Here is a 27,255-nt window from a genome sequence, read left to right on the forward strand (position 1 = left end):
ACATCTAGATATTTGAGAGCAGAGTACTCCTCTGGGTAGTCTTCCCTACGAAAGGACGGTAGACAGAGCTGCTGATTCACATGGAAGCGAGAAACAATCTTGGGCAGGAAGGAAGGCACTGTGCGAATAGACACTCCTGCCTCAGTGAACTGCAGAAAGGGCTCCCGACATGATAGCACCTGGAGCTCGGAAACTCTTCTGGCTGAAGTGATAGCCACCAAAAAGACTGCTTTCAATGTCAGGTCTTTCAGAGATGCCCTTGACAAGGGTTCACAAGGCGGCTTCTGCAAGGCTCTTAGCACCAGATTGAGATTCCACGCAGGTACCACTGAGTGCAGAGGAGGGCGCAGGTGATTAACTCCCTTGAGAAAGCGTACCACATCTGGCTGCGAGGCCAGGGAAGCACCCTTCAGGTGACCCCTGAAGCAAGCAAGAGCCGCTACCTGGACCTTAAGGGAACTGAGCGACAGGCCTTTTTCAAGACCTTCTTGCAGGAACGCAAACACTGAAGAAATTGGAGCAGTGAAGGGAGAAAGTGAGCCTGCCTCACACCACGATGCAAAGGTACGCCAAAACCCTGGCGTAAGCAGTAGAAGTAGAGCTCTTCCTCGCTCTCAGCATAGTGGCGATGACCTTGTCTGTTAAGCCCTTCTTCCTCAGATGCTGCCGCTCAATAGCCAGGCCGAAAGACCAAAGGGGGAGGGATCCTCCATTACCACGGGACCCTGATGCAACCGGCCCCGCTCCGCTGGCAGCTGCAGAGGGCTGTCCACTGAGAGCCTGTTCAAGTCCGCATACCAGGGACGTCTGGGCCAATCCGGACTCACCAGGATTATCTGGCCCGGATGCTTTGCCACCCGGCCTAGCACCCTGCCCAACATGGGCCAAGGCGGGAACACATAGAGAAGCTCCTGTGTCGGCCACTGTTGGAGAAGAGCATCTACTCCCAGAGATCGAGAGTCCCGTCCTCTGCTGAAAAAGCGCGGCACTTTGTAATTGGCTGATGACGCCATCAGATCTAGGCTCGGCTGGCTCCAGCGCTTCGTGATGTCCAAGAAGGCCTGAGTAGTATTCATGACTCCCACAATGTGGGCCGCCGACAGCTGTTCCAGGTTTGCTTCCGCCCACAGGCATAGCTTCATGGCCTCCTTGGCTAGAGGGGCACTCATGGTACCTCCCTGGCGATTGACATAGGCCACAGCCGACCGGGACCTGTACTGGCTTCAGCGCCAGGACCGGGAGAAACTCCAAAGGCGCCAACCGAATGGCTCTGAGTTCCAGGAGGTTGATAGACCACTTTGCCTCTGCAGGGGACCAGAGCCCCTGCGTTGTCCTTCCCAAGAAGTGGGCTCCACAGCTCGTCAAAGAGGCGTCCGCCGTGACGACAACCCACTCCGGGGTCATAAGAGGCATTCCTGCGGACAGCTTGTCTGGCCTCAGCCACCAGCTCAGCACCTTGCGCAATGCCGGATCCAAGGGAAGGCGCACAGCGTAATCCTCCAAAGCTGGAGTCCATCGCTGCAGCAGAGAGAGCTGTATAGGTCTCATATGGGCCCTGGCCCAGGGCACTACTTCCATCGTGGCCGTCATCGAGCCCAACAGCTGCACATAGTCCCAAGCCCGAAGAGGAGAGGCTGCTAGGAACTTGTCCACCTGAGCCTGAAGCTTGACAATCCGATTGTCTGGCAGGAACACTCTGCCCACTTGGGAGACGAATCGAACTCCCAGATACTCCAGGGACTGAGTCGGGCGCAGCTAGCTTTTCTTCCAGTTGATGATCCACCCCAGGGAGCTCAAAAGAGCAATCACCCGGTCTGAAGCTCTGCCGCACTCTGCATAAGAGGGGGCTCGGATCAACCAGTCGTCCAGATAAGGATGGACTTGTACTCCTTTCTTGTGAAGGAAGGCCGCGATGACCACCATTACTTTGGAGAAGGTCCGCGGAGCAGTAGCCAACCCAAACGGGAGGGCTCTGAACTGGAAGTGTCAGCTCAGAACTGCAAAACGCAGAAAGCGCTGATGAGGAGGCCAGATGGGAATATGCAAGTAAGCTTCCTTGATGTCCAAGGATGCCAGGAACTCCCCTGCCTGCACTGCCGCTATTGCATTAACGTCTCCCACCTCGAAGGCGGCCCAAGAAGAAGCCGTCTGAGCAGAGTGGCCGGCCAAAATGGGCGGGAGGGGGGGGGGGCGAGCAGCTGGGGATGGGCGCTTATGGCGGGAAAAAACCGCCACACCAGAGGAAGAACCGGGACACTGACCGGACTCCAAACTGACGCCCAAACAAAAGTGAGTCAGGCTTTGAAACCCCGCATCCCCGCTATACGCACACACGCGGTCCGGGGAGCGAATCTTCGCGCCCTTGCCCTCCGACGCCATAAGCCACGTGGAGACCGAACGGGGAACCCCCTGCCCGCTATAAAAGGTAAAATGACCTGCTTCTCGCTCCGAGCTGTAACGAACTGGTGTCCCAGTGAGCAGCTGCAATAAACGCTGATATAAACGTTGAAATAAATGCCCTTAAAGGACGTTCAAATTTTTTTTTTTTTTTAACGGAGCCAGCGGGAGGGGGGAGAAAAGGAGGGACCTGGCACCACCAGGTTTGCACTTGCTCAAGAAGAGCCCTCAACCTCAGGTACTCAACAAAACCTAAGAATTAGGCTTGGAGACCTAGCCAGAGCTGCTGCTGTGTGTGACCACCACCTGCTGAGATAGAGAACATACTGAGGAGTTTCCGGCAGCACATGACCACATATAGGGAGGCAAAAGGATTGCTCTCTATCTCCACCTGCTGGTAGATGGACACAACCCACCAGTCTATGGATTGATCGGCATGATGATATGGAATTTTATATTCGAAAACCTTGTGTTGATAAGTTGTTGTGTGCAGAGTTTCACATTTATCACACCTTTAATTCCAGAGATATAAAAAGCCAACTTTACAATTTTTTCGGACCAAGTTTTCTTCATGGAAATCGCTCATGAAGATTTTTTTATTACTTTGTTTAATAGAGCACAAAAATTTGTACAAGATGGCCAAGTTTTGTTTCTCTCAACAAAAGATACAAAGTTGCCGAAATCTCGGAGTCATACCATAGAAGGCTGCAGTATGGGGTCAAACAGATTACTATATCTCAGCAAGTATTGCATCGGCAAACGTAAAACTTTACCAATGTTCATTGGGGACATGTATGAATGTTCACAGAAAATTTCATCGAAATCAGTGATGGTCGCGCAGGGACCACCAGACTACTTGACATGGAATGAATGACCCATACATGTACCTCATTCTACCACAATATCACTTTGTATTCATTCATGCCATGTATTTGTTCAGACCGGAATCGGCTAACGCCGTTAATAGTTATATGTAAGCCACATTGAGGCTGCAAAAAGGTGGGAAAATGTGGGATACAAATGTAACAAATAATAATAAAAGAGAAGGGAAGACTGAGATAAAGAGGTAGAAAGTGGCAACAGGGAGCAGGGAGGGACCAAGATCACTAAGGTTTACACCCGAGAGACAGTATATTCTCAACCCCAAACCTACAAGCAGGACAGGAGGCCACTAAGAAGACACCACACTGCACAGGAGCTGCTATCCCTCCTGCTGGAGATAGAGAATATTGGACTAATTACTAAGCACAAGAGCTTATGAACCACAGCTCATTAGAGTTCTCTAACTCCACCTGCTGGCAAATGGTCACAATCCATTTGTCTGGAGTGATCCTTGGGACACAATCCAGCTTATAATCGAAAAAGAAAAACGCCTATATTGCGACCCAAATCGGGAGATAGACGTTTATCTCCCCAAAACAAATAAATCGGTATAATCGAAAGCCGATTTTGGACGTTTTCAACTGCACTCCGTCGCGGATGCGGACAAAGTTGATGGGGGCGTGTCAGAGGTGTGGCGAAGGCGGAACTGGGGCGTGGTTATCGGCCGAACAGAGATGGGCGCATTTCACCGATAATGGAAAAAAAAGTATGCGTTTTTAGCGAGAATTTAGGACACTTTTCCTGGATCCTGTTTTTTCACGAATAAGGCCCCAAAAAGTGCCCTAAATGACCACCGGAAGGAATCGGGGATGACCTCCCCTGACTCCCCCAGTGGTCACTAACCCCCTCCCACCACAAAAAATGATGTTTCACAACTTTTTATTTTCACCCTCAAATGTCATACCCACCTCCCTGGCAGCAGTATGCAGGTCCCTGGAGCAGTTGTTAGGGGGTGCAGTGGACTTCAGGCAGGTGGACCCAGGCCCATCCCCCCCCTACCTGTTACAGTTGTGCTGCTTAATGCTTAGTCGTCCAACCCCCCCCCCAAACCCACTGTACCCACATGTAGGTGCCCCCCTTCACCCCTTAGGGCTATAGTAATGGTGTAGACTTGTGGGCAGTGGGTTTTGAGGGGGATTTGGGGGGCTCAACACACAAGGGAAGGGTGCTCTGCACCTGGGAGCTCTTTTACCTTTTTTTTGGTTTTTGTAAAAGTGCCCCCCCTAGGGTGCCCGGTTGGTGTCCTGGCATGTGAGGGGGACCAGTGCACTATGAATTGTGGCCCCTCCCACGAACAAATGCCTTGGCTTTATTCGTTTTTGAGCTGGGCACTTTCATTTTCCATTATCACTGAAAAACAAAAACGCCCAGCTCACAAATTGTCGAATAAAACATGGACGTCTATTTTTTTCGAAAATACGGTTCGGTCCGCCCCTTCATGGACCCGTTCTCGGAGATAAACGCCCATGGAGATAGACGTTTTCGTTCAATTATGCCCCTCATTGGAATCTGTATTAGCCCCTCAGGATGATATGGATGGACAGAACTATATGGCCTTTATCTGCCATCATTTTCTGTTTCTATATTTCTAACTTCCACATTTCATCATTTCAGCTCCTGCATGTAACATCTCCCTTATCACCAAATCCATGAGAATAATTTCCAGCATACTTCTCAACCATACATTCCCTCAATAGTACTGGGAAATGTGTTCAAACCATTCAATCATGCCACACCATGACAGCCTTCCTTTAGGCACCCACTACTGATAAGCAGTAACCAGGGATTACATATACCTTCCTAGGAAACCCAGACTAGGGCAGTAAGAAAAGAACATACATTTTATGACTGAATCACTTAAGAGCAAAATTATTTCTAAGAAAAACCAACCAAGCAGCTTGGTAGAGATGCCTGCTTAAAATTAATCAGTGTTTAAGGAAAACAATTAGAACTTGTATCCCCTTCCGTAGGCTCCGATACATGTACCATTTGAACAACAATTTTGTTGGGTTCACTTTCATGATTAGTAGACTAAGCCTAGCATTTCCCTTTCCATATCTCTTGTGGAAGCATTGCTTACCAGGTTGGCCACATTCTCTGGTGTCAACAATGGCTGCAGGAACTCCGCCGTGATGTCTGTATCAGTTTGTGAACTCTGAGCAGAAGATTTAGCAGGCACTGCTGGCATGACTTCCAAGTCTTTGTCTTCATCATCATCTACAAGAGGGGTATCTGCAGAGAGGAATACAAGCCAAGATAGGGTATGTGAATGAGCGGGGGGAATGAGGTGAGGTGGGCCACCGGAGTTGTGTGGGCCCACATAACTAATTTTTGTTGTTTTAGAAGTCTCACATTCCTCCTCCTGCCCCCCGATGCTGCCCCCTCCTTTCCTTCCCCCTCCTCCCCAGGTGCTAATACTCACAGCCCCCCTACCCGCAGGTCTACGATATCTCTGATGGACCAAGTGGGGGCAAATGAGGGCAAGAGCGAATCCTACTCACTCCTGCTCCTTGTGGCTGCCAAAGGAAAATGGCTGCCACAACTCCTCACAGCAGCTTGTGGCAGCCATTTTCCTTTCGCAGCTGCAAGGGGTAGGACTGAGTGAGCTTTGCTCCTATCCCCATCGCCCCCAACTGGACCATCAGGGATATCAGGTAGGACTGGAGGGGGGGGGGGGGGTCTGGGGATCATGAAGCTTAAAAAAATAAAAAATAAAAAGATTTTGAACTGTCCTAACTTGTCTGGATTAGCTGTGCAGGTCCCAGCATTGAATATCAGCCGGGACCTGCATAACCGCCAGCTCCTCCCACAGTGCCGCCGCTCTTGACCTACCCACTTTTGACATGGGCGATCAGAGACAATATTCAACGGCACTGCTCGGTTCAGTGCTGGTGAATAATGATGGTTGGATGGCACACAACAATTTAAGCGGACCGGAGCCTCTCCGCCCCCTTACAATTGCTCTGAATATCAGCTGGGATGTTCTCCTATCTCCCCTAATACTACCCAGCAGTGTCAGCATTGGCATCTTAAGCAGTGCAGCACCTTCTTTAATTTTACCTTGTAGTATCAACAAGGAAAGACTGCTTCTCCAGCAGCTATAGCACCTTCACAGCAGAGGATTTGCATCAGACTGCCTTGCCTTTTTACTTTTCCATTAACTGCTGAATGTCAACTCCCCAGACCTTAACTTCCCACCGTACAAGTTTTTCTCTTACCCATCTTGATCTTCTTGAGCACCTGATCTGTCTCATCTCGTGGACGCTTTCGTGACTCCTTCAAGTTGGGCATATTGCGTGCAATCTCCTGCTGCTGTGTACCCAAATCCAGCAGGAGGGTGGTAATCTGGGTGTGAAACTCCACGGAGGATGGGTGTTTCAGCACACTCAACAGGTGTAACTTCAGATTCTTCCTCACACTGCTCACTTGTGACTTGGCCAGCGTTGGAGGCAAGTTCGCTGAAAACACAAAAGAACACACAACCTGATCAACTCAGAACACCTTGTCCTTTCCTGCTTACCAAGGAGGCCAGACAGATACAGGTGCTTCTAGTGATACATGTTACTCACAGGCAAGCCAATAACTAATGGCAAAGTTCTGAGAGAGGAGTAATTAATAAAAACAATGTTAAGTCAGGTGAGGGAAGTCATTCTGAGGGTTGAGAAAATAAAGATCTCTGGACAGATCACATTATAGGCCATGCTAAGTTTATTAGCATGGCCTATAATGTGATCTGCCAGATTTCTGTGTGTGTGAGAGGGAAGGAAGCAAATTACAAATGGCTTAAGAATTGCTATTTTGTTTTAACTGGAGAGCCTTTAATGTGTGTGTATCTCTCTATATGGATATATGTTTCTAACCTGTGTTTCACAGAGCAGAGGGATGTCATAAAAAAACATCCATATCATCATTTGTGATGTATTAGCAATAAAGGACATGCTAGAGTGGCCAGAACTTGGAAGTTCACAAACATTTTCCAATGAAAAGAAAGTTGCTATGATATGAAGCTCCAAAAGGGGTGAACTCAAGGCTGGGAGACAAAATAAGACAAACAGCAATGGAATTCAAGAAGGAAAAAAAAATCACACAAGATCCTTAGTCGTATGAGGATGTAGCTGAAGCACTGGGATAACTGGCACGGAGCAGCAGTTACAGTTCAGAACAGCAGTGATATGACTGCGCTGTGCTTCCAAGAAGGCTTGAAGGAAACCTGCACAGAGTGATAGTATTTATTTATTTGGATTTTGCTCACACCTTTTTTCAGTAGTAGCTCCAGATGTGTTACATTCAGGTACACTGGGTATTTTTCTCTGTACCTGGAGGGCTCACAATCTAATTTTGTACCTGAGGCAATGGAAGGTTAAGTGACTTGCCCAATACCACAAAGAGCAGTGATGGGATTTGAACCAGCCACCTCAAGATGTCAAGACTGGTGCTCTAACCACTAGGCTACTCCTCCACTCCTTTTATAACCTTTGCTTGGTAGACTGGAGGATCATTTTTGCCTTTATCTTTTCTCATTTACTATATTGTCTTAGATCCATTGCTATATAAACCATGATTTTAAGGTAACATAAAGGCCTGACACTCCCTTAACTTTTTTTCCTCCACAGATTCCACCGTTCTCAGCAATATCCCTGATAAAGTTTCACCCTCCCCAGCTGTTTCCCCCCAAGTTAACTTTAGCCCCTCCCTATGCTTCATCTCCTTCTTCCCTCCCCCCAACAAATTCAATCACAAGCTTTCTCTGCCTCCTCTACAAGGTAGACAACTTCCATTTTTGGTCCCTCTGAACTAGCACTGTCTGCTCTCCTGTTTTCTCTCTCTTTCCCTAACACATAGGCAAACCCTGAGCCCTCCTAGTTCTCTTTCCTCACCCACCAACTCTGTCTGCCCTCCTTAGTTCTCTCCCTACCTCCCAGCAAGACCATCCACTCTCAGTTCTGTCTCTAAGTTCTTTCCTTCTGCCCCCCTCCAAGGTCTCTCTCCCTTTCTAGCATGCACCACCAGCTCCAGCCTCTCAACATGTTCTCTCCCCCCCACACACACATTTACCCCTATCCTGCTTTCTGCCCCTCTAGCACATACTACTGGCCTGTTCTCTATTTTTCTATGAGATGCCAATCATGCAGCTAGAGAAGGAGGGAAGTGGCTATGTGTTAAGCCCTGAACTTTTCTCCCTCCCAGAAATCCTATATGGTTCACATCAGCAGGCATGTTCAGGGCAGCAGAGGAGGAAGACACAGCCAAAAGATGCAGTCGCTCTCATCCTCCTTTTGCCTCAGGATTGGTGCTGTGCAAGACAGAGAACAAGCTGAGGTCAAGTGCCATAATCAGCACAGACCATAGAACCATGCAACTGTAGAATTTGGTCACAACTTGCCTTCAGTGAAATACAGGTCAAGCAGGCTTATGGCTGCGAGATAGGCCTAAAATCATAAACAAGTCTCTGACTGATTTCACTCTATTGCTGCAATAGCTGCAATAACTGTTGTGACAGGCTACAAGGTTAGTGAAACTTGGCATTGCCTACAAAAGAGCTCATCTGATGAAGAAATGCCAACTGGACATTGGCATAAGCAGAACTATGCGGTCATTGTATCTTGCAAGATAAATGAGTAACTAGCCAAGTGCAGGGAAAAACAGAGCTGTAGAGGGGCTGAGTGAAAAACTATGGTGGCCAAAAACGTCAGATGGCCGAAAGTAAGACTCATTGCGGTTGAAACTGATATGGTGTAATCAAGTGTAATCAAGATTTACTGATAAACAGCTGAATGCCAGTAATCCAGGACACAAGGGTATATAAACTGTTGGCTTGGCCAATGTGATGGAAAATTCAGGACTAGTGACATCTGTTTGATTCACTGTCTGACCACTCCCTATGAGAAAATGGTCTTGTTAGCTGTTACCTTTGATCTTGTAGAAACTGTTTGGTGAGTATTGTATTAATTGATTTGCTTTAATAAACTTGAGAGCTGATTTCTAAAATTAACAGTATTTCTCTTGTTTAGCATCAGTAGTCAACGTAGGGATGCCCTGAATGGTGGCATCCACATCCCAGGACCCCAAAGACACTCCCAAATCATCTGCCCATTTATTTTTCAAAGAGGAGAAATCCCACCCTGGCTCCCCCTGTATCAAAGCTTTATATATGTTTGAAAATCCTAAATCAGAGATGCCTTTAAAAAAATTTCGGACTCTAGAGCCCAAGGATAGCCATAGACTCTGCTGATCTAGGACCATCATGTAATGTCTGATCTGTGCGTATGCAAATCGATTGCCCCACGTTTCCCCCACTTGTTCCTGAAGCTGCTGGAAACTTAATCATATTTATCTCTAAAACAATAATCACCAAAAATTGCATTAAGTAAATGGAGAACAAATAAGGGTTTAACATTTTACGAAAATGTAAATAAGTTTCTATTAGTTTTAACTCCAAAGAGTTCCAACATTGTACTGATCAATAAACAAAGCTATTTAACTACACATGTTTCACAGAAGGTGGTTGTAACTGACAACGATCCTTAGATCACTGTCATTTCTCATCGCAAGGAGTCTCTCTCCTGGTGGTTAATTCATAGCAATCTGGACAGGGGACTGCTATTCTAAATTCCATAAACCCCAAAAAAACTGGTACGACAGATGCATCCAACCTGGGATGAGGATTTTTTGTCGATGGGCTTCACACCCCAGGTCAGTGGTCTGCTCAGGAGAGCATCAGATAAATCTGGAGCTAAGACCTATTTGGAATGCGTTAAAGGCTTTCAGAGATTGATTAGCGAACCAAATTATTCTGATCCAAACAGACATGCAGGCATGGGATTGTATCTCCTCTGTCAGAAAGCAATCAGGATGTGGAATTGGGCTATCTTGCATGGAATGATAAAGGGTCAGGGTCATGGTTTTTAAGTTTTGTACCTGGGGCAGTGGACGGTTAAGTGACTTGTCCAGGGTCACAAAGAGCTGCAGTAGGAATCACACCCAGTTCCCCAGGTTCTCAGCCCACTGCCCTAACCATTAGGCTACTCCTCCACTCTGACGCTTAGACCTACTTACCTGGCAGGGAAATACATTTGTCTGGTGGACAGATTTAAGTCGAGTCATGTAACCTCATGAATGGTCTCTAAGAATGAGCGTTACCCAAAAGATCTTTTTAGAATGGGACACCCCCTCGATAGACCTTTTTGCCACAAAAAAAATAGCCCCCCCCCCCCTTTCTGCTTAAGATTGGGATCACACATCAAAATTGCCTTGGATGCCTTTCTCCTCAGATGGGGCAAGGTCTTTTGTACTTGTATCCTCCAGTGCCCCTCATATTGAAATCTCCTAAAACTTAAGCAGGATCTGGGAACTGTGATTCTGATCACACCTTACTAGCCAGACAGATCTGATTCCCGCTTCTTCTTGTTGGGCAGACTGGATGGACCGTGCAGGTCTTTTTCTGCTGTCATCTACTATGTTACTATGTTCTCTTGTTTGCTATCTCCTGACTTAGAGTGGTGCACAGCTCTGATGATTAAGGAGTCTAGGTAAGCGAGGTAAATATACTTTAAGCAGCCTGGGATGGTGTTTAGTTCTCCCTAGATAAGTAGTGACAGATTCACTGCACTGGGAGGAATAAATACCACCCTAAAATCAGAACACAACCCACCACCACATCTCTAAAAAGTACACATCCCATAAACTACTGAAGCAAAATTCAATAACAGTCAGTAAGACTATATTTGTTTATTTATTTATGAAGAAAACGTGAAGATTCAACAACACTCATTTTTGCGGGAGGAAACATCTCATCCTACTGTTGGAACTCACGGAATTGGCTCTTTTAAATAATTTTTTGTTTCAGGATAATTTTTATATGCAAACTTCGGGAGTGGCCATGGGGGGCATCGTTTGCCCCATCTATTACTAATCTTTTTATGACGGACTTTGAGAACACTTGGTTGGCAAATTCGCAGTTTCAAGATTCCATCATGTTATGGAAACGCTACATTGATGATGTGTTTTTATTATGGAAAGGTGACCTTCCATGACTTAGCCTGTTTGTGGACTGGCTGAACACCTATAATTCCAACATTCAGTTTGCCTATAAGGTTTCTGCTAAGAGCATTCATTACTTGGATGTATCGATTTCGGTCATTGATGGGACTTTTCAGACTTAGGTATTTCAGAAACCTACAGACAAAAACTCCATGTTGCAGTACAAAAGTTGTCATCCCCAGTCTTTAAAGGACAGTTTACCATACTCTCAATTTTTGAGATGCCGGAGGGTGTGTAGTGACATCAGTGTTTTTAAACAACAAGCTAAGGCATTAGCTGGTTCTTTGAAACAACGGGGGTATCCCTATCAAGTGTTGAATAAGTCATTTACAAGAGCACGTTATAACAACAGAGATCTTTTACTGTCTAACAGAGCTCCGAATACTTCAGAGGACCCCTGTGAAACCTTTGTTTCGCAGTGTAAGACGGGAGCAGAAGAGGTGGCGAACATCATCCGTAAGAACTGGGATATTATTCAGTCCCACGAGTTATTTAAAGATTCCCGCCTAAGGACTGCTTTTTCTAGGGACCATACTTTAAATGAAATCCTGTGCCCCGCTGATGTAGTTAAACGGAGTTTAATCACCTTGGGCAGTCATAAAAGGTGCAGTGCCTGCTCCTTTTGAGCCATGACCCGAGAATGTAAGTATAGAATTCATTAAGACCACTGCTGGCAAAAGTTACAGACTGAGATGTGACACTACTTGCCAGTCAAAATTTGTGGTTTATTGTACAATGCCCTTGTGGTAAACTATATGTGGGCAAAACTGAACGGCAAATTATCCACTCTGTTAAGTGAGCACAAATCATGCCTTAAAAATCAGACGTTGGGGGCCCCTCTGGTGGCCCATTGTAGAGACCTAAATCATTCTTTTGAGGGACTTTGATTCTGGGCGATTGATAATGTGATGGAGCACATCAGGCGAAGCGACCACAGGAAGATACTACTCTGGAACAGCGCTGGAATTTTCGTTTACAGTCCCTTGAACCTAAGGGTTTGAACTCTGTCATCCACTGGGCTGTTTTCTTATGAGTGACAGCAGTCTGATCTCATTTTGCATTTGTACATTTTTACTTTTGTTTTTGCATTTTTGCATTTGGGTCCTGCTTGATTTCTATTTTGTATTTGTATTTTTCATTTTTATGTTTATTTTGATTTATTTTGGGGTTTTTTGGGAATGAATCCATTTGGGATAGTGTAGATTCTATCTGTGTTGACGTTTCTCCTTGCCATGGGCTATTATTACGTTGACAGACTGGGTCCACGCTGATTGGTGGGGTACAGTCGGCAGCTGCCTTTAAGGACAGCCGCTGTTTTATTCTTTCGGTTTGCTCTTCAGCAATAGCGGAGCAGCCATGTTTGCAGTCTGAGTTACATAGTAACATAGTAGATGACGGCAGAAAAAGACCTGCACGGTCCATCCAGTCTGCCCAACAAGATAACTCATATGTGCTACTTTTTGTGCATACCTTACCTTGATTTGTATCTGTCTTTTTCAGGGCACAGACCGTATAAGTCTGCCCAGCACTAGCACCACCTCCCAACCACCAGCCCCTTGATTTGTATCTGTCTTTTTCAGGGCACAGACCGTATAAGTCTGCCCAGCACTAACCCCACTTCCCAACCACCAGCCCCGCCTCTGCCATCCAATCTCCGCTAAGCTCCTGAGGATCCCTTCCTTCCAAACAGGATGCCTTTATGTCTATCCCACGCATGTTTGAATTCCGTTACCGTTTTCATCGCCACCACCTCCCGCAGGAGGGCATTCCAAGCATCCACTACTCTCTCCATGAAAAAATACTTCCTGACATTTTTCTTGAGTCTGCCCCCCTTCAATCTCATTTCATGTCCTCTTGTTCTACCGCCTTCCCATCTCTGGAAAAGGTTCGTTAGCGGATTAATACCTTTCAAACATTTGAACGTCTGTATCATTTCACCCCTGTTTCTCCTTTCCTCCAGGGTTTACATGTTCAGGTCAGCAAGTCTCTCCTCATACGTCTTGTAATGCAAATCCCATACCATTCTCGTAGCTTTTCTTTGCACCGTTTCAATTCTTTTTACATCCTTAGCAAGATACGGCCTCCAAAACTTAACACAATACTCTACGTGGGGCCTCACCAATGACTTATACAGGGGCATTAAAACCTCTTTTCTTCTGCTTGTCACACCTCTCTCTATACAGCCTAGCAACCTTCTAGTTACAGCCACCGCCTTGTCACACTGTTTCGTCGCCTTCAGATCCTCAGATACTATCACCCCACGATCCCTCTCCCCGTCCGTTCCTATCAGACTCTCCCCACCTAACACATACGTCTCCCATGGATTTCTACTCCCTAAGTGCATCACTTTGTATTTCTTCGCATTGAATTTTAATTGCCAAACCTTAGACCATTCTGCTAGCTTCCTGAGATCCTTTTTCATGTTTTCCACTCCCTCCTGGGTTTCCACTCTGTTACAGATCTTAGTATCATCCGCAAATAGGGAAACTTTACCTTCTAACCCTTCAGCAATGTCACTCACAAATATATTGAACAGAATCGGCCCCAGCACCGATCCCTGAGGCACTCCACTACTCACCTTTCCCTCATCCGAGCGAATTCCATTAACCACCACCCTCATAGATTGCTCCTGCACTTACTAACATCGTTAATACATGTATGGCAGAGGAAAAGGTGCCCGCTTCTATGGCCATGGCTCATACTTGAGTACTACCCAAGCCAGGGAGAGACCACTCTAAGCCAGAATCTTATAGGCCCATATCGCTCCTGAACTTCGAGGTTAAATTGTTCGCCAAAATAATGGCAAATCGTATGGCCCGGGTGCTGCCAAACTTGATACATGAGGCGCAAGTGGGATTTGTGAAAGGGCATATGGTGGCTAAAAATCTGCGTACTATCTTGTCAACCTTTGAGTATAGGGGATATGAAGATTATCAATCACTGATGATCAGTTTTGATGCGGAGAAGGCCTTCGACTGAGTACATTGGGAGTTCTTATTTGCTTGCTTGAAGGCTTATGGATTCGCAGGTAGATTTGTATCAGTTATTAAGGCCTTATATGCTAATCCTCAGGCAACGGTAATGGTTAATGGACAGGAGTCTGAGCCTTTTCAAGTTCTTCGGGGTATGCGCCAGGGATGCCCCCTTTCTCCACTCCTCTTTGTATTATCATTAGACCCTTTGATCCGAGATATAATGGAAAACCCGGATATTCAGGGGGTTCAGATAGGGTCTCATTGTTTTAAAGTGGCGGCCTTTGCCGATGATCTGATGGTGCATGTGAGAACTCCGAAGAGTTTGTTACAGGCACCACTGGAGTACAAGGAGTATGGGGATTTTTCAGGATTTTGGCTCAATTTGGACAAATTGGAGGCCCTGCTGTCACCAGCGCAGTTAAAGGTCCTATGGGGATCGGCGTTTCCGTTGAGGTGGGCATCTGGTACTTTTAAATATTTGGGGATCTATTTGTCTATGAAGACTGGGGATTGATATAGATTGAATATAATGGAATTACTGGAAGCTACCAGGAAGCAACTTCATAGCTGGAGAGACCTTCCAGTATCTTTGTTGGGAAAAGATGGGTTAATACAAATGGTTATATTTCCTAGATGGTTATAAGCTCTCCAGAGTTTACCGTTGAGATTAACACAAACAGACCTGAAAAAAGCATACAGATTATTTAGCAAATTTTGTTGGGCTGGTAAAAAAACGAAACTTAGAGTGGATAGGCTGAGGGGATCTTGGTGCCAAGTGGGGGGGGGGGGGGGGGGGGGACTTTCAGATGTTAGACAATATAAATGGGCCTGTTTACTGCGATATCTGGGGGACTGGTTCGGGCATACACAGGTATATACCCCAACAGAACTGGAAAGAGCATTTTATGCTCCCTATGATTTTTACTTTACACTTGGGGAGGGCACAAACGTTGAAGATTTTGAAAGACAGAATAATATTACGCCCTATGCAAGAGGCCTGGAGGGTGTTAGTCAATAACTTAGGGGGTAGCATAGAGGTTTCGGACCAGTTGACAGAGGAAATATATGCCTTCCCGCCGGGCACCCATAATCCCACCTTCCACAAATAGAAACAGAAAGGCATAGTTAGGCTAGAACATCTAATGTCCAAAGAAGGACAAGTGATAACAGACATAGTAACATAGTAGATGACGGCAGAAAAAGACCTGCACGGTCCATCCAGTCTGCCCAACAAGAAGAAGCGAGAATTAGATCTGTCTGGCTAGTAAGGTGTGATCAGAATCACAGTTCCCAGATCCTGCTTGAGTTTTAGGAGATTTCAATATGAGGGACACTGGAGGATACAAGTACAAAAGACCTTGCCCCATCTGAGGAGAAAGGCATCCAAGGCAATTTTGATGTGTGATCCCAATCTGAAGCAGAAAGGGGGGGGGGGGGGGGGGGACTATTTTTTTTGTCGCAAAAAGGTCTATCGAGGGGGTGCCCCACTCTAAAAAGATCTTTTGGGTAACGCTCATTCTTAGAGACCATTCATGAGGTTACATGACCCGACTTAAATCTGTCCACCAGACAAGTGTATTTCCCTGCCAGGTAAGTGGGTCTAAGCATCAGAGTGGAGGAGTAGCCTAATGGTTAGGGCAGTGGGCTGAGAACCTGGGGAACTGGGTGCGATTCCTACTGCAGCTCTTTGTGACCCTGGACAAGTCACTTAACCCTCCACTGCCCCAGGTACAAAACTTAAAAACCATGACCCTGAGCCTTTATAATTCCATGCAAGATAGCCCAATTCCACATCCTCCTTTCCTCCAGGCCCATACCCTGGAGGAAAGGAGGAACAGGGGTGATATGATACAAATACTTGAAAGGTATTAATCCACAAACAAATCTTTTCCGAAGGTGGTAGAACGAGAGGACATGAAATGAGATTGAAGGGGGGCAGACTCCAAAAAGATGTCAGGAAGTATTTTTTCACGGAGAGGGTGGTGGATGCTTGGAATGCCCTCCCGCGGGAGGTGGTGGAGATGAAAACGGTAACGGAATTCAAACATGCGTGGGATATGCATAAAGGAATCCTGTGCAGTAGGAATGGATCCTCAGAAGCTTAGCCAAAATTGGGTGGCGGAGCAGGTGGGGGAAGAGAGGTTGGTGGTTGGGAGGCGAGGATAGTGGAGGGCAGACTTATACGGTCTGTGCCAGAGCCGGTGATGGGAGGCGGGACTGGTGGTTGGGAGGCGGGAAATACTGCTGGGCAGACTTGTACGGTCTGTGCCCTGAAAAAGGCAGGTACAAATCAAGGTAAGGTATACACATATGAGTTTATCTTGTTGGACAGACTGGATGGACCATGCAGGTCTTTTTCTGCCGTCATCTACTATGTTACTATGTTTCCGACAGAGGACATACAATCCCATGCCTGCATGTCTGTTTGGATCAGAATAATATGGTTCGCTAATCAATCTCTGAAAGCCTTTAACGCATTACAAATAGGTCTTAGCTCCAGATTTATCTCATGCTCTCCTGAGCAGACCACTGACCTTGGGTGTGAAGCCCATCGACAAAAAATCCTCATCCCAGGTTGGATGCATCTGTTGTACCAGTTTTTTGGGGTTTATGGAATTTAGAATAGCAGTCCCCTGTCCAGATTGCTATGAATTAGCCACCAGGAGAGACTCTCCTTGAGATGAGAAATGACAGTGATCTAAGGATCATTGTCAGTTACAACCACCTTCTGTGAAACATGTGACGTTAAATAGCTTTGTTTATTGATCAGTACAATGTTGGAACTCTTTGGAGTTAAAACTAATAGAAAGCGAATGCTACATACCTGTAGAAGGTATTCTCCGAGGACAGCAGGCTGATTGTTCTCAATGACGGGTGACGTCCACGGCAGCCCCTCCAATCGGAAACTTCACTAGCAAAGGCCTTTGCTAGTCCTCGCGCGCCCATGCGCACCGCACATGCGCGGCTGTCTTCCCGCCCGAACCGGCTCGTGTTCGTCAGTCCCATATGTAGCAAGACAAAGACAAGGGAAGACACAACTCCAAAGGAGAGGCGGGCGGGTTTGTGAGAACAATCAGCCTGCTGTCCTCGGAGAATACCTTCTACAGGTATGTAGCATTCGCTTTCTCCGAGGACAAGCAGGCTGCTTGTTCTCACTGATGGGGTATCCCTAGCACCCAGGCTCACTCAAAACAACAAACATGGTCAATTGGGCCTCGCAATGGTGAGGACATAACTGAGATTGACCTAACAATTTCTCCAACTAACTGAGAGTGTAGCCTGGAACAGAATAAACATGGGCCTAGGGGGGTGGAGTTGGATTCTAAACCCCAAACAGATTCTGAAGCACTGACTGCCCGAACCGACTGTCGCGTCGGGTATCCTGCTGCAGGCAGTAATGAGATGTGAATGTGTGGACAGATGACCACGTCGCAGCTTTGCAGATCTCTTCAATAGTGGCTGACTTCAAGTGGGCCACTGACGCAGCCATGGCTCTAACATTGTGAGCTGTGACATGACCCTCAAGAGCCAGCCCAGCCTGGGCGTAAGTGAAGGAAATGCCATCGGCTAGCCAATTGGATATGGTGCGTTTCCCCACAGCCACTCCCCTCCTGTTGGGATCAAAAGAAACAAACAATTGGGCGGACTGTCTGTGGGGCTGTGTCCGCTCCAGATAGAAGGCCAATGCTCTTTTGCAGTCCAATGTGTGCAGCTGACGTTCAGCAGGGCAGGAATGAGGACGGGGAAAGAATGTTGGCAAGACAATTGACTGGTTCAGATGAAACTCCGACACCACCTTCGGCAAGAACTTAGGGTGAGTGCGGAGGACTACTCTATTATGATGAAATTTGGTGTAAGGAGCATGGGCTACCAGGGCCTGAAGCTCACTGACTCTACGAGCTGAAGTAACTGCTACCAAGAAAATGACCTTCCAGGTCAAGTACTTCAGATGGCAGGAGTTCAGTGGCTCAAAAGGAGGTTTCATCAGCTGGGTGAGAACGACATTGAGATCCCATGACACTGTAGGAGGTTTGACGGGGGGCTTTGACAAAAGCAAACCTCTCATGAATCGAACAACTAAAGGCTGTCCTGAGATCGGCTTACCTTCCACACGGTAATGGTATGCACTGATTGCACTAAGGTGAACCCTTACAGAGTCTTGAGACCAGACTCAGACAAGTGCAGAAGGAAGTCAAGCAGGGTCTGTGTAGGACAAGAGCAAGGATCTAGGGCCTTGCTGTCACACCAGACGGCAAACCTCCTCCATAAAAAGAAGTAACTCCTCTTAGTGGAATCTTTCCTGGAAGCAAGCAAGATACGGGAGACACCCTCTGACAGACCCACAGAGGCAAAGTCTACGCTCTCAACATCCAGGCCATGAGAGCCAGAGACTGGAGGTTGGGATGCAGAAGCGCCCCTTCGTCCTGTGTGATGAGGGTCGGAAAACACTCCAATCTCCACGGTTCTTCGGAGGAGAGGGAACCAGATCTGATGCGGCCAAAACGGAGCAATCAGAATCATGGTGCCTTGGTCTTGCTTGAGTTTCAACAAAGTCTTCCCCACCAGAGGAATGGGAGGATAAGCATATAGCAGACCTTCCCCCCCAGTCCAGGAGGAAGGCATCCAATGCCAGTCTGCCTTGGGCCTGAAGTCTGGAACAGAACTGAGGGACTTTATGGTTGGCTCGAGATGCAAAGAGATCTACCAAGGGGATGCCCCACACCTGGAAGATCTGGCGCACTACTCTGGAGTTGAGCGACCACTCGTGAGGTTGCATAATCCTGCTCAACCTGTCGGCCAGACTGTTGTTTACGCCTGCCAGATATGTGGCTTGGAGCAACATGCCGTGACGACAAGCCCACAGCCACATGCTGACGGCTTCCTGACACAGGGGGCGAGATCCGGTGCCCCCCTGCTTGTTGATGTAATACATGGCAACCTGGTTGTCTGTTTGAATTTGGATAATTTGGTGGGACAGCCGATCTCTGAAAGCCTTCAGAGCGTTCCAGACCGCTCGTAACTCGTAACTCCAGGAGATTGATCTGCACATCGCGTTCCTGGAGGGACCAGCTTCCCTGGGTGTGAAGCCCATCGACATGAGCTTCCCACCCCAGGAGAGACGCATCCGTAGTCAGCACTTTTTGTGGCTGAGGAATTTGGAAAGGACGTCCCAGAGTCAAATTGGACCAAATCGTCCACCAATACAGGGATTTGAGAAAACTCGTGGACAGGTGGATCACGTCTTCTAGATCCCCAGCAGCCTGAAACCACTGGGAAGCTAGGGTCCATTGAGCAGATCGCATGTGAAGGCGGGCCATGGGAGTCACATGAACTGTGGAGGCCATATGGCCCAGGAGTCTCAACATCTGCCGAGCTGTGATCTGCTGGGACGCTCGCACCCGAGAGACGAGGGACAACAAGTTGTTGGCTCTCGTCTCTGGGAGATAGGCACGAGCCGTCCGAGAATCCAGCAGAGCTCCTATGAATTCGAGTCTCTGTACTGGGAGAAGATGGGACTTTGGATAATTTATCACAAACCCCTGTAGCTCCAGGAGGCGAATGGACTGTAGAGCTCCTGCCTCGGATGTGTTCTTCACCAGCCAATCGTCGAGATAGGGGAACACGTGTACTCCCAGCCTGCGAAGCGCCGCTGCTACTACAGCCAGGCACTTCGTGAACACTCTGGGTGCAGAGGCGAGCCCAAAGGGTAGCACACAGTACTGAAAGTGACGTGTGCCCAGCTGAAATCGCAGATACTGCCTGTGAGCTGGCAGTATCGGGATGTGCGTGTAGGCATCCTTCAAGTCCAGAGAGCATAGCCAGTCGTTTTCCTGAATCATGGGAAGAAGGGTGCCCAGGGAAAGCATCCTGAACTTTTCCTTGACCAGATATTTGTTCAGGGCCCTTAGGTCTAGGATGGGACGCATCCCCCCTGTTTTCTTTTCCACAAGGAAGTACCTGAAATAGAATCTCAGCCCTTCTTGCCCGGATGGCACGGGCTCGACCGCATTGGCGCTGAGAAGGGCGGAGAGTTCCTCTGCAAGTACCTGCTTGTGCTGGAATTGAGCTCCCGGTGGGCAATTTGGAGGTTTCGAGGCCAAATTGAGGGTGTATCGTTGTCGGACTATTTGAAGAACCCAACGGTCGGAGGTTATGAGAGGCCACCTTTGGTGAAAAACTTTCAATCTCCCCCCGACCGGCAGATCGCCCGGCACTGATACGTTGATGTCGGCTATGCTCTGCTGCAGCCAGTCAAAAGTTCGCCCCCTGCTTTTGCTGGGGAGCCGTGGGGCCTTGCTGAGGCGCACGCTGCTGACGAGAGCGAGCGCGCTGGGGCTTAGCCTGGGCCGCAGGCTGTCGAGAAGGAGGATTGTACCTACGCTTACCAGAAGAGTAGGGAACAGTCTTCCTTCCCCCATAAAAACGTCTACCTGAGGAGGTAGATGCTGAAGGCTGCCGGCGGGAGAACTTGTCGAAAGCGGTATCCCGCTGGTGGAGCTGCTCTACCACCTGTTCGACTTTCTCTCCAAAAATGTTGTCCGCTCGGCAAGGGGAGTCCGCAATCCACTGCTGGATCCTATTCTCCAGGTCGGAGGCACGCAGCCATGAGAGTCTGCGCATCACCACACCTTGAGCAGCGGCCCTGGACGCAACATCGAAGGTATCATATACCCCTCTGGCCAGGAATTTTCTGCACGCCTTCAGCTGCCTGACCACCTCCTGAAATGGCTTGGCTTGCTCAGGAGGGAGCTTGTCCACCAAGCCCGCCAACTGCCGCACATTGTTCCGCATATGGATGCTCGTGTAGAGCTGGTAAGACTGAATTTTGGCCACGAGCATAGAAGAATGGTAGGCCTTCCTCCCAAAGGAGTCTAAGGTTCTAGAGTCCTTGCTCGGGGGCACCGAAGCATGCTCCCTAGAACTCTTAGCCTTCTTTAGGGCCAGATCCACCACACCAGAGTCGTGAGGCAACTGAGTGCGCATCAGCTCTGGGTCCCCATGGATCCGGTACTGGGACTCGATCTTCTTGGGAATGTGGGGATTAGTTAAAGGCTTGGTCCAGTTCGCCAGCAATGTCTTTTTTAGGACATGATGCATGGGTACTGTGGACGCTTCCTTAGGTGGAAAAGGATAGTCCAAGAGCTCAAACGTTTCAGCTCTGGGCTCATCCTCCATGACCACCGGGAAGGGGATGGCCGTAGACATCTCCCGGACAAAGGCCGCAAAAGACAGACTCTCGGGAGGAGAAAGCTGCCTCTCAGGGGAGGGAGTGGGATCAGAAGGAAGGCCATCAGACTCCTCGTCAGAGAAATATCTGATGTCCTCCTCCTCCTCCCACGAGGCCTCACCATCGGTATCAGACACAAGTTTATGAACCTGTGTCTGAAGCCGTGCCCGACTCGACTCCGTGGAAACACGGCCACGGTGGGATCGTCGAGAGGTAGACTCCCTCGCCAGCACCAGCGAAGCTCCCTCCGCCGACGTCGTCGGGGAGCCTTCCTGGGAGGTGGCCGCAGTCGATACCGCAAGCGGTACCGATGTCGGAGACCTCACCCTGGGCAAGGGGCCAGCCGGCACCTCACTCGACGGTACCGGTGGCGCAAGCATCCCCGGTACCGGAGGGGAAGGGCGCAACAGCTCTTCCAGGATATCCGGGAGAATGGCCCGGAGACTGTCGTGCAGAGCGGCTGTGGAGAAAGACATGGAAGCCAATGCAGGCGTCGAGGTCAGAGTCTGTTCCGGGCGTGGAGGCGGTTCCGGGCTGTCCACGGTGGAGCGCATCGACACCTCCTGAACAGAGGGTGAGCGGTCCTCCCGGTGCCGATGCCTACTGGGTGCCGACTCCCTCGGCGACCCAGAGCTCTCGGTACCGATGCGGGAAGGTGACCGGTGTCGATGCTTCTTTGATTTCTTCAAACGAAGCATGTCACCGGAGCTTCCCGGTACCGACGAGGAGGACGTAGAATCCAGCCGTCTCTTCCTCGGGGCCGAGGCCGAAGAAGATCGGTCTTGGGGGGGCTGTACCGCAGGAGCCCTCAGGGTAGGAGGAGACCCACCCGAAGGCTCACCGCCACCAGCAGGGGAATGGACAGCCCTCACCTGCACTCCAGTCGAAGCACCACCGTCCGACGACATCAGCAACAGCGGAGGTCCCGGTACCACCGACGCCAACGCAGCCTTCCGATGTCTCGGTACCGACGATGCAGAGGGTCGATACCTCGATGCAGTCGATGCCGAGGTCGAAGGTCTTGATGCTGCCGACGTCGATGCACTCGATGCCTCCGGTGCTGTTGTCGACAAAGAGCCCGAGAACAACACGTTCCACTGGGCCAATCTCACAACCTGAGTCCTCTTCTGTAAAAGAGCACAAAGACTGCAGGCCTGTGGGCGGTGCCCAGCCCCCAGACACTGAAGACACGATGCGTGCCTATCAGTGAGCGAGATTACCCTGGCGCACTGGGTGCACTTCTTGAAGCCGCTGGAAGACTTCGATGAAATGGGAGGAAAAATCACGCCGGCGAAATCAAAATTCGCGATGGCGACGAAGGGCACCAAAAATAAGGGAGAGAGAAAAAACCCGTACCGAGGCCTCAAAAAAGGCCTACCCCGAAAGCGAAAGGAAACTTACGTCGGGGAAAACAAACTGGACACACGGGAAGGGACAAAGACCGAGGTCTTCTTCTCTTTTTTTTTTTCTAGTGAAATCGTGAAGATGCGCGAGGGTCAACTTTGAGGGGCGCGAAACGGCGCTAAACACGACCGTCCCGAGCGCGGACAAAAGAAGACTGACGAACATGAGTCGGTTTGGGCGGGAAGACGGCCGCGCATGCGCGGTGCGCATGGGCGGACGAGGACTAACAAAGGCCTTTGCTAGTGAAGTTTCCGATTGGAGGGGCTGCCGTGGACGTCACCCGTCAGTGAGAACAAGCAGCCTGCTTGTCCTCCGAGAAACTTATTTACATTTTCGTAAAATGTTAAACCCTTATTTATTCTCCATTTACTTAATGCAATTTTTGGTGATTATTATTTGAGAGATAAATATGATTAAGTTTCCAGCAGCTTCAGGAACAAGTGGGGGAAACGTGGGGCAATCGATTTGCATATGCACAGATCAGACATTACATGATGGCCCTAGATCAGCAGAGTCTATGGCTCTCCTTGGGCTCTAGAGTCCGAAATTTTTTTAAAGGCATCTCTGATTTAGGATTTTCAAACATATATAAGGCTTTGATACAGGGGGAGCCAGGGCGGGACTTCTCCTCTTTGAAAAATAAATGGGCAGATGATTTGGGAGTGTCTTTGGGGTCCTGGGATGTGGATGCCACCATTCAGGGCATCCCTACGTTGACTACTGATGCTAGACTACGGGAATGTGGGTTCCGAGCAGTGCTCAGAGCATATATGGATGGAGTTCAATTGGCACATGTGGGGGTAAGAGGAGTATGCAATTGCTCTAAATGTGTGCAATCGGTCCACACTCTCACACATGCTCTGTGGGGATGCCCGCAAGTCCAGTCCTTCTGGGAGAAAATCAAACGTTTCTTGTGTTGGCTCAAGACATAGGTGGTTCGGTGGAGCTTTTGGATGTTCCTCAAACTTATAAAGCTATGAATAAACCTGCTGCGCTACTACGCCGCAACTTTGCCTTAGTTAGGGAAAAAACTATTTTGCAATATTGGACAGTAGCAGAGCCGCCAGCTTATTGGCACTGGAGAAACCAAATCCACATATTTATTTATAGCATTTATACCCCGCTCTTTCCCGCTTGATATATTATATTGGCAATTTGGGAAGCGAGAGACGCTAGAGGGTCACCTAAGAGATGCAAGGCCTCCCCTCCGAAGGGACACCACCTTGTAATGTGGTGGAGGGGCTTCCGTGTTTCAATGACTCAGAGGGCTACGCTGTAGGGTTACCCATATCAGACAGGCCTCTGAGGAGAAACCAGACAAAGAGTGTCCCAACCTGGAGGATCCAAGATGGCGTTGAGGGAGGACGTACGCTAGTTGAGTTCCTGTTTTACACCAGAATGCCTGAAGAGGAGGGCACGCTCCCCAGAGAATGGGGAAGAGAAAAGGCAAAGCCGTGGTGCTGTCCTCCTCGAACACGGCTGAGGTTCCCACCACTTCTCAGTCTATTTTGGAGAGATTCGGGGTCATAACGTCGGGGATATCGGTTCTTGCTTCGGGGAACAGCAAGGCTTTACTGCCGAATCTCAGTGGGGAGTGACTTTGAGTCCTCCTGTTGGCACAACCCCTCCAAGACCCGAAAATAGTAATGCTTCGCTATGGAGGTCAATAATGGAAACGCTCAAAGTGGGTTAGGATTTTCCCGTGACCCGAGGAGGTCCTGGCGCAGCATCGACTCGAATAATAAACCAACTGGGGGATTGGAGAGAGAGCTCTTCCCCCCGAAGATATCTGGAGCGGTTTCTGTGGAGAAATTGGACTTGGTGAAGCCAATAATGTCATAATGGGCGTACTATAGGAACTGCAGCAGAATGTGAATAACTCTCTTCTTCAGATGTTTAAAAATTTTCACTATGTGAGTTAAAGAATTTATATTAATACTTATCTAACAAAGTGGAAGTCCAAGATATAGAGACTTTGATTACGGAAATGGCTTCTCTATGAAAATCAGACAATTTGGTAATGAAGAATAGTTATCTTTCTTGTAAAAATTGGAATTTCTGGAGAACCAATTAAGGGAAAAAAACTTGAGAATGATAAATTTACCTATAATATCCTATATATCAGCTACTGAATTCTTGAAGAAATATTTCTCTGATACTTTGCTAATACCTTCTGATAGCCACCTTTTGGTGACTAAAATTATATTTCCTTTAAAATCTTCTTTATCAGAGAAAAGAGATGTACGTTTAACCGACATTTTGGAAAATTCAGAAGTTATATATAGAGTTATATTATTAGTGACTTTCGTCTTTGATTTAGATAGGAACAATGTTTTGAAATTGTATTTCCGATACATGGTTGATAGTTTTTTGGGTTCAAAGATGCATATATTTCCTGACACATCAAGGGAATCACAGACTGGGAGGTGTGAAGTCTTGGCTTTTAAGCCAGGAATCATTGCCCTAGGTGGGACCTTCCTAGCGCGATTCCCTTGTAAGTGTTTTATTTCATTATTACTTATTTGTTTGAACCTAAGAAATTATAAGAGTTTGTGGAAACAGATGAAGAATGCTCTGCAGCAACTTCCTTCAGTTACCACTGTACCGGCTGCAATAACCGATTAACCTTCCTCCCTCAGAAAATGTGAAGTGTAAGATTAACCATTTTGAGTTTTTCTTATTTTCTTTAAGATTGTTTTCCTGATCTTGGATCTTCCAATTGTGGACAATTATGTAAATATATATTGTTGAGAGAAAATGTTTTCCTTTTTATATTAATTTCTGTATTTCCTTACATTTATGTGATAAATGTGAATGTAATTAAGTAAAATGATAAATAAAAAAAATTAAAAAAAAAGAGATGCAAGGCCTATCTGGAGATGTGGAACCCCTACCTTCAAATTTTAAGTTCCCAGGGACGTAGCCTTATCCGCAATAGCATGCGGTAATGAAGTGATCTTCCTGCATTTGGTTGGAGGTGTGCTGGGACTCAACAGCTTCTAATGGGGGGGGGGGGGGGGTAGTAGGAGGGGGAGGGGGGATAAGGGCATAAGGGAAGTAGTAGGATAAAATACTGTTGGTGGAATTGACACATCACTCATGTTTCATTAGATATGCAATTAACGGTTGACTATGGTATTGCTGAATGTTTTGTATATTGGTGCTATTACATCACTAGTAAAAACTGTTCAAACATAAAAACAGCATAGATGAGGCTGTGGGAAATAGAGCATCCTGTTTGAATTTGGAATTATACTATTGATGGTCTTCCAAATATTATATGATGCAGGTGGTTCTCATTACTGGACCATAAGTTTGTTAAGATAAAGAATGCAAATGTTGCACGTGCTGTTATTGTAATAAAGAAACCTTGATGTTGAGAAGATCGAGGGAAGGGCGGCCTGGGGGTTGGGTTAGGGCGGGAGGAAAATGTTAAAATGTTGATGATATGTTTGCTATTCCGCATTTAATTGGACGATTAGGCTCTGTAACGTGATTTTTAGAGCTTGTTGATATTTTATTTTCCTATATCAATAAAAAATGTTAAAACATCTACTATAATAAAAAGCACCTGAACGTTCTAAAGCTGACTCTGTGGCTTCACTAAGGGTTCGTAAGTTCGTAACTGTGTAGCCATCTCTCTCTGCCCCGCCCTCACGTCAAAATGTGATGACGTCGACGGCGGGTAATCAGATGGCAGGAGTGGACACCGCCAACGTTCTGAAGGTGACTGTGGCTTCACTGAAGGGTTCAGACGGCATCTTAAAAGAGTGGGAGAAAAAAAAAACGCCTTTCGAAACGAGCTCCATTTCAATAATATGGATTGTTCACCTTTACAAATGTAATAAGGTAACTTTGTTGAAGGAGAAAAGGGAGCATTTCCCAGGTGGCCTTTGCTGCTACAGCACGCTGGCACTCAGCGCCCGACAGAGGGAGGGAGGGAGGCCCTGGAACTGGGAGGGGGGGCGACCCTGGAACTGGGAGGGAGGGAGAGAGGGAGGGAGGGCGACCCTGAAACTGGGAGGGAGGGCGAGAGAGAGGGAGGGAGGGTGACCCTGAAACTGGGAGGGAGGGAGGGGTCCGACCCTGGAACTGGGAGGGAGGGGGGCCACCCTGGAACTGTGAGGGAAGGGGAGGGACACCCTGGAACTGGGAGGGGGGCGACCCTGGAACTGGGTAGGAGAGGGTGCAACTGGGAGGGAGGGAGGGGAACACCCTGCAACTGAGAAGAAAGGAGGGGGGCAACCCTTCAACTGGGAGGGAGGGGAGCGACCCTGCAACTGGGAGGCGGGAAGGGGCACCTGGAACTGGGAGGGATGGGGGGAAAAA

The 27,255-nt window shown here is 48.0% G+C and overlaps 1 protein-coding gene across 4 annotated transcripts in view; it reads right to left on the minus strand.

Moving 5' to 3' along the window:
- SYMPK (symplekin) overlaps positions 1 to 27,255 on the minus strand; it is a 767,776-nt gene that overhangs the window by 529,673 nt on the left and 210,848 nt on the right. For all 4 annotated transcript variants that reach the window (XM_030217309.1, XM_030217308.1, XM_030217307.1 and 1 more), the window contains exons 9-10: positions 6,498 to 6,737; positions 5,360 to 5,511 (exon numbers count right to left, since the gene is read on the minus strand). In XM_030217309.1, coding sequence (XP_030073169.1) covers positions 5,360 to 5,511; positions 6,498 to 6,737 — 392 coding nt within the window. The remainder of the gene's footprint in view (positions 1 to 5,359; positions 5,512 to 6,497; positions 6,738 to 27,255) is intronic.

The sequence above is a fragment of the Microcaecilia unicolor genome, chromosome 11, assembly GCF_901765095.1.
Source record: "Microcaecilia unicolor chromosome 11, aMicUni1.1, whole genome shotgun sequence".
Taxonomy (NCBI): domain Eukaryota; kingdom Metazoa; phylum Chordata; class Amphibia; order Gymnophiona; family Siphonopidae; genus Microcaecilia; species Microcaecilia unicolor.